The 14,523-nt window shown below is 38.1% G+C and overlaps 1 protein-coding gene across 5 annotated transcripts in view; it reads right to left on the reverse strand.

The window, feature by feature from the left end:
* Nup98 (nucleoporin 98) overlaps window positions 1-14,523 on the reverse strand; it is a 115,322-nt gene that overhangs the window by 49,332 nt on the left and 51,467 nt on the right. For 4 of the 5 annotated variants that reach the window (XM_004641957.3, XM_023702080.1, XM_012517114.2 and 1 more), the window contains exons 12-15: window positions 9,972-10,112; window positions 3,287-3,420; window positions 1,790-1,977; window positions 459-575 (exon numbers count right to left, since the gene is read on the reverse strand). In XM_004641957.3, coding sequence (XP_004642014.3) covers window positions 459-575; window positions 1,790-1,977; window positions 3,287-3,420; window positions 9,972-10,112 — 580 coding nt within the window. The remainder of the gene's footprint in view (window positions 1-458; window positions 576-1,789; window positions 1,978-3,286; window positions 3,421-9,971; window positions 10,113-14,523) is intronic. The other variant, XM_023702081.1, reaches the window with a different exon arrangement.

Genomic DNA, 14,523 nt, shown 5'->3' on the forward strand with positions numbered 1-14,523 from the left:
CAGTCTTCAAAATTTTTTATATAATTTGAAGCTCAAGGCCAGGTGGTGGTGCACACCTGTAATGACAGGTACTTACTTGGGAGGCTAAGATAAGAGGATCATAAGTTTTAAAACTAGCTTGGGAAAGTTCGTTAGATTATCTCAAAAAATAAAAAAGGGGAGGGAAGTGACTCAATGGTAGACTACTCACTTAGCATATGTGAGGCTCTGGACTTAATTTCCAGTGTAAAAGAAAAAAAATTTTAAATAAAACAAAAGAAAATCTAATGCCTGTAATCCCAGCACTGTGAGGCTGAGGCAGGAGGACCCTTGCGAGTTCAAGACCAGCCTGGGCTACCAAGCGAGCTCAAGACCAGCCTGAACTGCATAGTCAGACCCTGTCTCAAAAAAGAAAAAAAGAAATCTTAAGTTAAAGATCTCTGCAAAATATGAAAAGAGCTCAGAACAATTTTGTTTACCTTTCTCCATTTTCTGGATATTCAGAGGGTGAAGCCAGATCTTCTGAATCACGATTAACAGGGGAAAACAGATTGCTATTGTTAAGGTTCTTCAAGACCAGCTTCTTAATGCTCTTCCTATAAAAAACACACACATACACACACACACACACACACACACACACACGCACACACACACACACACAAGGTCAAGCACACAGTTGTATTATCCACATTACCCACAAACTTGGGCCCTTCAAGAGAGCATTCTTGTTCAACTTTTTTTTTTTTTTTAAGCTAGGGTCTGACTATATTGCACTCTGTGGTTTGGAACAATAAAGCAAAGGATATTCACAAAACTGAAAATCCCTTTTGAGTATCCTCTTCCTCCTCTGAACCCCTTGAGCGCTATCACTCATAATGAATTTCCACTTGTTCTCAAAGCTTACCAAAAGAAAATTTAAAAACTGATCTTTTTTTCTGATGAGAAAAGTACTTGCTTTAAAAAAAATAAAACCTGTAAATGAGCCAGGCATACTGGTGCATGTCTGTAAACCTAGCACTCAGGAGGCTGAGGCAGGAGGATCACCTTAAATTCAAGGCCAGTCTAAACTATAACATGAAATCCTGACTCAAAAAGGTGTCTAGCTGTGAAAATATAAAAATCCAGAAATGAAATGCCTTGACATTCCACTGTCCTAATAACATTAAATATTTAATGGTATGGCTTTTTTCAGGATATTTTCTAAGCATAAAGCAACACTCTAGGGAAATCATATAAATGGGCATTTTGATGCTTAATAACTCTTTTATAAATCTTCCTGTATATTTTTCTGTGTATTGCTCAGGCAAGTACTGTACAGAGCTAAATCCTTTACCCTTGGCATTTTGAGTTCTACCCAAAAACTACAAAAAAAGTACTAATTTTTCAAAAACAAAACATCCATATAAAACAAGAAACACAGTCAAACTATTTTTATGTTAACTATTGTTATCCGAGTGATGAATTTATTTTTAGCTTCTGTGATGTATTTTTCAAAATAAAAAGCAAGCTGTATTACAGCTCTACTAAATTTAAATAATTATACATTTAATCAATATTTTATGTATTTGGTAGAGGATCTCACTACACAGCTCAGATTTGTAATGATCCTCTTGTTTTCAGCTTCCCCAGCCCTGGGAATGTAGGTGTGCACTACCACACCTATACGGTGGCCAGTGTAGCATGTGGTGCTGGGGATCAAACTCTGGTCCCTGCGCTTGCCTAAGCAGGCGCTTAGTCCACTGAGCTATTTTGCTGGACCTTGATCAACATTTTATACTGAATTTAGATTAACAAAACCCAAACTTACTTAGGCATGAATGCTCCATTGGCTAGGGATGGTTCATCATCATCCAGCCCATCAAATAGATGTGATTTGGTTGTGCCTGCTGTTTGTAAAGCCTTGGGCCGGACTCTGGTGGCAGGGCGGGGTGTCAGTTTATAATGAGTGGGTGTAGTAAGAGCCTTCTGAGCTGCTGGATTTGTTGGTTTCAATCTCTAAAAAAGAAAAGAAAAGCATCAAGAAAACTTCTGCTTTAATGTGTAGATCTGGCCTAAAATATCAGACCAGAGTTGAAACTTCATCTCCACCATTAGCCTGTGAAATACTTCCTGAAATCTCCCTTAAAACAAGTACGTTATTAGGTGTGGTGGCTCACTCCTGTAATCCCACTTTTTGGGAGGCTGAAGCAGGATGATTGCCAGAATTCTGAGGTCAGTTTGGGCGACAATATTAGTGAGAAAACCAGGAAGATAGTTTAGTGGCTTAAGCTGCTTGGCAAGCTGCAAAGTCCTGAGTTCAATCTTTAATAACCCCTGCAAAAAAGTGACCAGTTATTAAAAAAAACCAAAAAATAAAAATAAATCATAGGATGCACTACACTCCATCAAGCTGTCACTGCTTATTTTATTTTTGTCACTATCTTTCTATCTATCTCTCAATACAAAGGTCAAGTAGCTTGTCAGCAATGAAATAAAGTTACTATCTGTACCCACAGAGGGGCAGAATGAACTCACATTTAGAATTCTGGGATGACCTTGAACTCTATTTGTAATTTGTACCTTACCTTGGAACCTACTACTTTGTGACAAGAGAACACAGAGCAATCCCAGCATCTTGAGGAATCCAAAGTGAGCCCAACTACTGGTTCTTTAAGGGATGAGCAGGACCAGTGCCAGTGGCCGCCCAGAGGGCCTTCTGGGTGGGTCTGGATGGGTCCTATGTTGCCTTGTAACCCATAAGAGAACAGCTGTGACCTGAAGCTGGCAGTCAGAACTCAAAGCAGGGGACATGGCAGACTAGGGCACCACTGGTGCTCTAGACACTGCTCTGCTGCCACTGCTGAGCAGAGCAGTGACTCATTTTCAGAGAATGTGTTATGGACTACATGGGACCTCAGCTATGAATGTCCCACTATGCAGGCCCACAATCCCTTCACTCCCTGGGACTCAACTTTGGAAGCCCAGGCTGGAGTTTGCAGGAGGATTCTTCTTGGAAACTCTGAGACACCACCTTCATTCTGGTCCAGCAGCCATCCAGAGTGTTGAGACCCAAGATGAAAAGGCTAAAGGATCTTTCACTAACAAGAGTTTGTACTGAGCTTTGTCATTTCAGATCTACAATGTCTAAATTTAAGAATCCACCTGGCTACATAAACTGCCAACTGCTTACTAATGAATGTTAAACATCAAGGTACAATGCTCTAACAATGCATGTACTTTCCTTGGAAATGAATAGAACTATGGTGCATCTGATAGATCATCACCTCTTAGTCTCTTCTAAGTTAATAATAATAAAAAAGAATACCTCTTCTTTCTTCTTGGGGTCTGACATGGGGTTCCGGAAGAGAGGAGAGTCTCCAAAAGGCGAGTATGTCAGACTATTGAGATGCTGTTGGAGAACAGCCTGCTGGGCAGCAGAAGCATTTGGATCAGTCAAAGCTTTTCAAAAGAAGAAAAAGAAAAAATGATGTCATTAAAGACCCAACACATTCATAACAAAAATTTATGAGCACTTTTGGGAGATGAAGTCTTCACAGTGTTCAGACTTGATGGCATTACTGAGAGGAAGGTATGGAACAAACTGAAAAAAAGCATGGATTCAATAAAATAATCAAAGATATAACATTCTTAATATCTTAATAATACGCATAAAAGTTCAATTACAAGCTGCTCACTGTCACTAATAACCAGGAAAGGCAAAACTGAACCAACTTTGAGCCACAGATATAGTTCAGCACCTGTCTGGCCAGTGTGAAGTCATAAGTTCAACTCCTGGTACTAAAAACAAAAAAGAAAAACAAACTTCAAAAACTGCTTTATATATATTTCATCATTATTGGTACTAATGTATAAAGAGTTATACTCTCTGACCTCTAATACTACTAAAGACTAATTTAACCTAAAAGAAGCAATGAAAAGTTAAAAAAAAAAAAAATGACAGTATACGCAGCAAGTACTACTTTAATTGCTTTCACCTTGCAATTTAAAACATGGATGCTAAAAAAATAAAATAAAATAATAAAACATGGATATTTACCAAGGACCTAAACTGATAAAATAAACATTTCTATGTGTTCATTGCAAATTATCTGTAATATTCAAGAATTAGAAACAATGTATGTGACCTATATTAAGTTAATGGTCATGCTATATCAATGGTGGGTTATGAATAAAAATTACTGACTATCTTACTGTGGAAATATAAAAGTGTCTATGACATAGTAAATGAAAATCCAGAAAAAAAAAAAAAAAAAAGTTTTAGAGGCCATAGGTGTACCTCAGTAAAAAGCTTGCTTAACACACATGAGGCCCTGACTTCAATAACCAGCACTGGCTGCCCTCTTCCCTTTTTTACACTAGGATTTTTCAGCATTTTTATACATTTATCACCTACATTTCATGCATTTTTATACATTTATCACCTACATTTAATACCCGTAAATAAATATATACCTGAAGGTGGAAAAAACCCACCAACTTAGTCTAATTTTCTCTCAAGGAATCAGTCAGGGCTGGAATATAGCTCAGCAGCACAAGTTCCTGCCTGGCAGGGGCAAGGTCCTGAGGACAATTCCCGGTTTAACAAACAAACAAAAAAAAAAAAAAAAAAAATCAAGGAATCAGTCAGATAACTTGGGAAACAAAAATTCATAATCTATGACAGTATAAATAGTATAAGTCATAAAAAGAAAACTGTGATGATATCTTTTGGCACAAAAAAATAAAACTTTCTAATACTGATCAAAATACATAAACTCATTTTAGAGATTAAAAACTACTTATCCCCTTAAAAACTTTTAGAAATAGGCTAACATCAAATATATGGTAGATAATATACATTAAAGGAATACTATAAACAAAAAACAATTTGAAAATTCTCTCAAATGGGATGAGGGGAGATGACAAAAACAACAGCAACAAAAACCAGAAAAACAAGTGGCTTCCCCTTTAGTCCTACAAAGCTTTCTTAAAATCGGATGTACTTATGAAATACTAAAACACTGTATGGGAGACCGTGCCACGCTGGGCCTACCCCCAGGTGCCCTGAGCCAGCAATGGAGTCCAAGTGTGGTGGTACACACCTGTAATCCTAGCACTAGGGAGACAGCAAACAGGAGGATCACTAGAGTCCAAGCTGCGTAATGAGACCCTACACACACACACACACACACACACACACACACACACACACACAGAGTTAAAAATGTATTTCAGGGGACTGAGTCCAGGACCTTTTCACTGAGCTACACCCCCACTCTTCTTAATTTTTTTATTTTGAAACACTATCTTACTAAGTCACCCAGACTGTGCTCAAACTGACAATCTTTCAGCCTTCTCAAGACTATTGGGATTACAGGCGTGTATCACTACACCTAGCTATACACTGTATTGTACTGTACTGTATTTGTTTCCTAAGACAGGGTCTTGCTATGCAGTTCAGGATAGCTTCAAACTCACTAGTTCAGGCTGATCTTGAATTTGTTGCTATCATGTATCTGCCTCTGGAGGATATGAATTACAGGAAAGTGCCACCACAACTGGCTATGTATGTTGTTAGTGGACTAGGGATTGTGCTCAGTGATAAAGCATTTACTCAGCATGTATAAACCCCTAGGTTGATTCCCAGCCCCACCAACAAAAAAAAAAAAAAAAGAAAGAAAGTTATAAAGAGGTGGTACCAAGTCCAGCCTAGAGACACACATCTATAATTCTAGCACTAGGGAGGCTGAGGCAGAAGAATCAAAACCTCAAGGCCAGCCTGAACTATATACTTTTTTAAAATTTTGGTACAGGGTCTCACTATGCAGCTTGGACTTGTAGAGATTCTCCAGCTTTCAGCCTCCCCCAAGCGCTGGGATAACAGGTGTGCTCTATCATGCCCAGTCTCACTGGCCAGCTCAACCTGCCTGGGGGGCGGGGCCCGGTGAGGCCTGTGGTGCTGGGGATCGAATCCCGGTCCCTGTACTTACCTAAGCAGGCGCTTACTCAGCTGAGCTATCTCTATGGCCCTATACAGACATCTCTTCTTAAAAAAAAAAAAAAAAAAAGTAGTGCAAATTTGCTCAAGATTTTGCAATCCAGAAATGTTAATTTAATAAAGAATATAGAGCTAATCATCTTTATTAATGGTATTCTTACCCCAACTTAAGATAACAGGTGTGTAAAAAGTATTGGCCACTGCCAGGAATGGCTGTGTGCACCTGCAATTGAAGCACTCTAGGAGGCTGAGGCAGAAGATTGCCAGTTTGAACCCAGCCTAGTCAAATTTGATGAGATCTTAAACTTGATGAGATCCTGACTCAAAAATAAAGGTTGGACATCTAGCTTGGTGCAAATGTCCTAGACTCAATATCTCTAGTACCAAAGAAACAAAGAATAAGAAAGTATTCAATAATATTAGAAATAACATGCCATATTATTTTTGGGACTACACAAAGAGAGTAAGTTTTACAGAGCTCTAATTTTTTTGATAATGATCCTATTTCTTCAGTTATCCTTTAAAAAATCTATTATAGGTTTTGACCTATAATAGGTGATCCCATCCTGTTACCATGTATCAGCCATCCCACCTGAACTTGCTCAAAGGAATATAATCATCCTTTAACAAAGTCAAACACAATTAGGAAAGTGTATGAGCAAGTTTTATTTTAGTATTACAAAACCTTTCCTATGTTTACTTATTATTAAAATATACAGATGAGAGAGGTGATGTATTAGCAAAATTAAAGGAATAAACAAGCACTATTTATGCTAATACTAGTGGTATATTTGATTCTGGACCTAACAATTTTTTGTTTTGGGGGGAAAGTTGTTTTAGTTTTTTTGAGACAGAGCCTTGTTATATAGTTCAAAATGGCCTCATCATCACGGTGATCTCTTGCCTCGACCTCCAAAATGGGGAGATTACTCCCAAGATGTCTGCTACTATACCAAGCATGACAATTTGGTATAGGTGCCAAAAAACTAAACCATGACCAAATGATTAAAGGAATCAGATAAAATATAAAAACGAATTATATGATAAAACAGAAGAAACTGACAATAATTTATCCGGGGGCCAGCCAGATAGCTCAGTGGATTAAAGTGCCTGCTTAGGCAGACTCAGGGGCTGGGGGTTCGATCCCCAGCCTGCCCTGCTAGTGCCAATGCCAGCCCTGCCCCCAGGGCACACAGAGACAGCAATTGAGACTGGGTGTGGTGGTGCACACTCCTGTAATACCAGCACTTGGGAGGCTGAAAACAGGAGGATCACTAAGAGTCTGATCTGTATAGTGAGACCCTGTACTAAATACATAAAAAATATTAATTTATCTGGAAGAAAGGCAATGAGTTACCCCCCCCAGACACACACATGCACACACGCATGCAATTAGTTTTGCTTAGGCTTAGAAGTAGAATTACTGACTGAAAATTCTGCAGAAGCAGGGTTAGCTTTCTATACAATCTGAACAATGACTAGACCACTTTGCAAAGGATTGATTAGGCAAGCACAGGGTCTGAGGCTGGATCCCCAGCACCACACGCTGCACCCCAGGGCAGGCTAAGCACCCTTCCCCCAGTCACTAGGAATCCAGGCTGCATAATGAGACCATGTACCAAATAAATTAATTAATTAATCTTAAAAAAAATTGAGAGGTCTAATTGGTGAACATAATGGGGATCAAACTCGACCTTGTGCTTGCCAGGCAGGTGCTTAAGCCGCTGAGCTATCTCCCTGGTCCTGAGAGGACTTTTGGGTAAAAATCTTATTTGTAGACTACTTATCCTAAAATGAAATGTGCTGGTACACAACCTCTACCCACAAACACAAAAGTGACAGGGAGGTTTTCTTCTCTTTTTAAAATCTGATTCTTAATAGAAAGAAACATTCTGAACAGAAAAAAACAACAAACATCAGGATCAACAGAAAAATCTCAAAGGTCTGAAGAACAGAAAAAACAAAAATCAGTCACTAACAAATCCATTTTTAAGAAATACTGTATCTAAGAACTAAGTGTTTGAAAAAAATAGAACATTCAGAAAACCAGAATTCTTATAAATTAAAAATCTGAAGAGTATTTACAAAGCCAAAAAAACTTTCTAGAGAGTAACAACAGTATGATACAAGCATATAAGATTAAACACACACACCCACACCCACACAATCAAAGCAATAAAACTTCAGAACAAAAGAATAATCCCATATGCTTTCAAAGGTGTGCGGAACAGGTCATGTAAGAATTGGAAAGGCATTAGATCATCAGTAATGGTCACTGCAATGAGTAAGATCAAAGTTCCATGGATAAATACAACCCACATTCAAATTTTGTTAACATTTACTTATTTATTTATTAGTTATTTGGTACAGGATCTCACTATGCAGCTTGGACTCACAGTGATCCTCCTATTTTTCAGCCTCCCCAGCACTGGGATTACAGGCTTACACCACACCACCCCATCTCAGTTGCTTGTTCAGTGTACCCTGGGGCTGGGCTGGCATGGCATGAGGTGCTGGGGATCAGATCCTGGTCCCTGTATTTGCCTAAGCAGGCGCGTAGTCCTCTAAGCTATCATGTCAGCTTGGTTAACATTAAATTGTAGGGAATGAAGTTATTTTCAGACTTGTTAAGTATTCAAAGTTTACCACTCAAATATACATCATTTACTAACATATTCCAGAAAATTCAGGAAATACAGAGGGGAAATTCTCAACACAGCAGTTCTGAGTAGACATAAAAAGTATATCCTGGGACAATAATGAAGGCTTAGAGAATAACCATTTCTTCTGCTGCAGGAGAATAGAGGATTAAGAAAAATGAGCATGGGGGTGTGTCAGTGAAGAATTCTGCTATCATTCTTAGCAATCTGAAATAGTTAAGATGATGGTAGTTAATACAGGGGAAAAACTTGCAGGTATATGTAAAGGGGTACTATACTGGGCACTGATATTTTTATAAACTAGTAAGCAAATGCTGGCTTCATCTGAACTTCTTTCCATTACTCAAAGAACAGAAGACAGACGTAGTAACAGTTACAGAACAGAACTATCAACTTTATCAATATAAAAATATAAGAATGAAACTGTGTGCAGTTGTGCCGCCTTCAACAACTCAGGAGTCTGGGTGACTGATGCAAGAGGATCACAAGTTTCAGTCCTACCTGGTAATTTAGCAGGACTTAAAAATAAAAGGTTGGGTATGTAGGTCAGTGTGAAGGCCTTGGGTTCAATCCCCAGTACTGCCACGAAGAAACAAACAAAATAAGGGAAAGCAAAAGGTAGGTTACAGGGATTAGTATCCTCATTTCACAAAGGAGATGCAAGACACTATTACTTGGTTGACAGAATAAGGAAAAAAAAAAAGGCACACAGCTTAAATCTGCAAAGGTTTCTAAAACTTTAGCACATGTATGATAGTACAGATGAACTTAATAAAATAGAAACTATTTTCCCTTCTAACTCTTACGGTAGCTGTGTCAAGTGATACTAATTTTTCATTTCCAAGAATGTATTTTCTATAAAAACTATTAAATTAAAAAACTGTTAAGCTTCTTAAGTTAGAAATAAAGGTGATAGGATAGTACAAAAACTAGGAAGGAGTATTTAAAAGAAGTGAAGAGCAAAAAATGTTTCAGTAGATAAAACTAAGGAAACACTGGCAGAAATCAAAAAGGTACAGGTGATAAGTGAGCTCATCTAGCATAGTAAGTTAGAGTTCATAGACTTAATTTTAAAAAAAGTCATAGTATAAGTACATCATTTAGCCATAAGAGCTTAATAACATTCCAGATGAATTAAAAATAGCAAAAGTGGCATATTTGAGAAACTAGGGCTAGGGATGTGGAAACAAGGAAGGCCAGGATCTAAGTCCTCCCATGCTACATGACCGCTTAATGGTGTGCAGGTATACACTGTTTTGGTAGAGATGAGATGGGGTGAGTAGGAAAATCAAGTCAGCAAGCATTAGCAAGAAATATACAGAGTAAAGCCTTCTAAGGTGACTGACACTTACCTACTGGGGCCTGGGGGGCACCAAAGCCCAAAGTGGCTGTCGTAGTATTAAATCCAGGGGCCCCAAAGGCTCCTGTACCAAGAGGCCCTCCGATCTTAGGTTGGCTGTTCCCAAACAAAGATGCCTGTCCAGCACCAAGAGCTATGGAGACAAGAGGAAAGAAAAAGCGCCACAGAAGTTCCTTTGAATGTTAGCCAGAGGTCAGGTACTCAAAAATATTACACATTTGGAAACTTTAAATGAGTCATTTCAACAAAAGAGCTAATATGGCAAATGCTTTCTGTGCTTCAGTTGCCTCCACCGTAACATGAGACTACAGTACACAGCTTAACTTATCCTAACATTAAAAATGAATAAACATGCGTGAAGCATTTAGATGTCTGTACACACTAAATATACTCATTCAGTATTAGCTAATACAACTGAAGTAGGAGCTATCACTATTCTACAGATGAGAAAATGGAGGGTTCAGTAATTAACTCAGTATATAACAAATGATGTGAACAGTACAAATGCAGTTCAAACCTTGGTACATTTGACAAGATAACCATCACAAAAACCGCTTTAACCAAATATACCCGTTTAGCGAACAGCTAAATATCACACAATAAGGTTACTGAACAAATCCAAGTTTGAACCAGACTGGCTAGAATTAGAACTCAAAGCGGAAATTTATAACTTAAAAAAAACAAAAAACAAAAACAAACTTGTAATTTCAGGACTGTATATATATATCTCAGTGGACACTTGACTAATGCGAGCAAGGCCCTTGCTTTGATCCCTTGAACAACAACAAAAAAAGACAAACCAAAAAAAAGTAAATATTTGGACCCAAAAATACAGTATGGGAATATGGGAACTGCTTTGAGGTGACAGCAAAGAGATAACAGTAAGTTTACACAGAGAATGCATTTAGTATAAATCAGTAAGAGCAACTACTGAAAGGATAAACTGCTCCTTATACAAATTTACCAAAAATAAGACCCTGTAACAATGCTCAGTTTGGAGATAAGCTGTAAGACTTCCTGCAAGTCCTAACTGGTTAGTAATTAGAATAAGCTCCGAGGAAAGTTAAAATTACATTATTCCTTAAAAACCAAGTCACAGCATAGATTTTAGGAATTTTTTTTTCTGGTAATTTACCACTTTCTTGCCTCCCCTTGCAAAACTTAGATGAAACCTAAATACATAAAAATCAAAAAGAATATTGATGCAGTAGGTACATGTACCAACTCTCCAAGATGAATGTGATCATGTACTACAAACACATATACTAATGAAAATAAAAACTTAACAAAACAAAACAGATTTCTGATAACTTTGTAGCAGTCGTGGATAAAAATGAAACAGTCTAAAACTTTTATTTCAGTAACTCACAAAATAATAAAAAAATAAGCACTATAAAGTTCCAGTGATCTGAAAAGGGACTTTCATAAAATGACCTGAGCACAGACTGTTAGTTTATCAATGGAAAGTTGCTGTATCCAACTTGCATTATTTTATGTACAAATGGCACTGTGTGTCTAACAAAGAGATATTTTAAGTGAGACCTAACATGGTGAGTGTGGCAATCTGTCAATGCAGGAAACGGTGCGGTATTTAGGGTGGGCTGTGTGCACAAGGAAGCTACACTGGGTGGCAAAAGGATAACTGTAGTCTTAGAAATTACAAGCACATTCAAGGAAAAAGTGAAAATGACTAAGTTCCTTTTGAGATCTTCTAACAAATGTTATAATTTTATCTTTGGTATCTATTAATTTTTATTCTTTTATTGTTTGAGACAGTGTTTCATTATACAGCTCAGGCTGCTCTAGAACTCACTTCATTGTCCAGACTGGCCTTGAACTTGCTGCAATCTTCCTGCCTCAGCCTCCTGAGGACTAGGATTACAGGCATGTGCCACCATACCCGGCTCTATTAGTTTTGTTTTTTTGTTTTGTGAAACCGGGGATTGAACTCAGGCCCATGCGCTTGCCAAAAGCGCTTATTCTACTGAGCTATCTCCCCAGCCCCTATTAGTATTTTGTTGTTGTTGTTGTTGTTTTGGAACTGGGGATTGAACCCACTCTATTATAGTTTCAAACAGAAGATTTTTATGTGTATTTCTTAGTGTAAAAATCAATGTTACTAGATGTGCCCATAAACTTACTCATGGAAAATGTCAATTACAACTACCAAGAAAAATGATAGTGCTCCTGATAGTTACCATCAACCCTAAAACAAGAAAACTGATAAACCTAAGATCTTATTAGTGTTCATCATTTTGAACACGTGGGGGTAAAAAATCACATGCTACAGTCTATTAATTTTTTTTATACTAAGATCAGTCACTTAAATCTAAACTTTTAAAAAAAGAAAAATCTTTTTTTTTACATTTGAACATTTAGTGTTTATACAGCCAACTACTCATGAAGTGCCCAAAGGTCTACGTAATAAGAAAATTTATTTATGTTGAGGTCTGAGTCTGAAATCTTGATGACTCAAAATGAGAGGTTGCAGGGGTAAGCTAATGCCATCATACAGCAATGACATTTTATGTGCCATTATAAAATGCAGTTTGTAACATGTTATATATAATAATGCTGCAAAGTCACAACTGTGCTTTAGCAGATGTGATCATCAAGGATTTCTAACAGTTTGTGCTTGTTCCCGTAATTCTCCTTGCTCTACATGATCTACTGTTGTTAAGGTTGGGAGTATAAAATTCTTCAGTGATCTGTCTGTTGAGTTTCTACATACAAAGCAGGTAGAGGAATAACACGGAGCAACAAAAATCCCATCTACTTGGGAGATGAGGCAGGAGGATGCTAAAATCAAGATTAGTCTAAGCAATTTTGCAAGACAGTGTCTCAGAATAATATTTTTTTCCTGTACCAAGGAATTCAGGACCTGTGCTGGGATTACCGGGCTGCACCACCAAGCCCAGCCTCATTCATAGTCTCAGTACACCCTGGGGGCGGGGCGGGGCGGGGCGGGGCCTGCACCGAAGGCCTGGGGATTGAACTTCCAGGCCCTGGTTTGCCTAAACAGGAGCTTTAATCTTGCCTAAGCAGGAGCTTTAATCAGCTAAGCTATTTGGCTGGCCCTTCAAAATAAAATTTTTTAAAAGAATAAGGATATAGTTAGTGATATAGCATGTGCCTAGCAGGCCCAAGGCCCTGGGTTCAATCCCCAGTATGACCCAAACAAACAAAAAAAAGTGATGCTTTATGTGGGAGAACATTTGTAAAAAGAAAAAACAGAGCAAGGTGGTGGAGTATGCCTTTACTCCCAGCACTAGGGCTGAGGCAGGGCTGCCACAAGTTCAAGATACAGTGACTTCAAGTCCTGGCTCAACTATATAAGAAGAAGACACTGTTTCAAAAAAAAAGGGAAAGGACATTTTTTTTTTTTTTTTTTTTTTTTTTTGGTTTTTTTTTTTTTTTTTTTTTTTTTTTTGGTACTGGGGATTGAACTCAGGACCTTGTGCTTGCCAGGCAAATGCTTATTCTAATGAGCTATCTCCCCACCCCAAGAACATTTTATAATACTGTACTATAGAAGACTTTTCTAATCTTAACTTGCAACACCGGAAGATGTAACGAGTATAACCACATAAAAATAGAACTTATACATGAAAATTTGTCTATGAACAAAATTAAATGACTAAAAACACCTAGTTAAATGAGGCATGGTAATGCACCGTGTAATCCCAGCACCCTTAGAGATTAAGGTAAGAGGCTTTCCAGTCTTCCACACATCAGAAGACCTTGCCCTCAAACTAAAATATATGTAGATCAGTGCAAGAGAGGAAAAAAAAAAAAGACTTGGGTGAATGCAGTTTTCAGCGTAACATTTTTTTTACTAGATGATGCAAGAGCAACAGGTACTCCACAGAAATCATATTTTTAATTTTGTGCTTTGTTCTTTTGCAGGGCTAATGAAGATGGTATGATGCTCTTCTACAATGCCCAATGGTAGGCTAATGAAAGAGTTCTAAGTATTTAAGACAGGCTATATTCACATTCATTAGGTTAACATATTAAATGCATATTCAACTTACAATATTTTCAATTTATAATAGGCTTACTATAACCCCACCCTAAATTGAGAAGCACACATATATATATTTTTTTAGGGAAGGGCCTACAGGGTGTTCAGTTTCTCACTACTAGATCGGACTCATAGTGATCCTCCTGTTTACAGCCTCCCAAGTGCGGGGATTACAGGCATGCGCCACTATGTCCAGTCTCAATGGCCGTCTCAGTGCCCCTGCGGGCGGGGCTAACATGGCAGGCCCAAGGATGGAACCCCTGGCCCCTGCGCCTGCTTGCAGGCCCTTAAATCCGATGAGCTATTTGACCGGCCCTAGCACATGTATTGCTAACATTACATTTCTATTAATAAGATGTCAGTCAAAAAAAATCCTTAAAAGAGTCCTCTTTAATATTTTTATTCATTCAAAAAACATCTTTTTCTCCAGAGTTTAAAGCAAACACTAGGGGATGGAGAGATGGCTCAGTGGTCTAAAGCACCTACTTAGAACAAGCTTGGCAAAGCATCAGGGACCGCG

This window comes from Octodon degus, unplaced genomic scaffold, assembly GCF_000260255.1.
Source record: "Octodon degus isolate 3935 unplaced genomic scaffold, OctDeg1.0 scaffold00146, whole genome shotgun sequence".
Classification (NCBI taxonomy): domain Eukaryota; kingdom Metazoa; phylum Chordata; class Mammalia; order Rodentia; family Octodontidae; genus Octodon; species Octodon degus.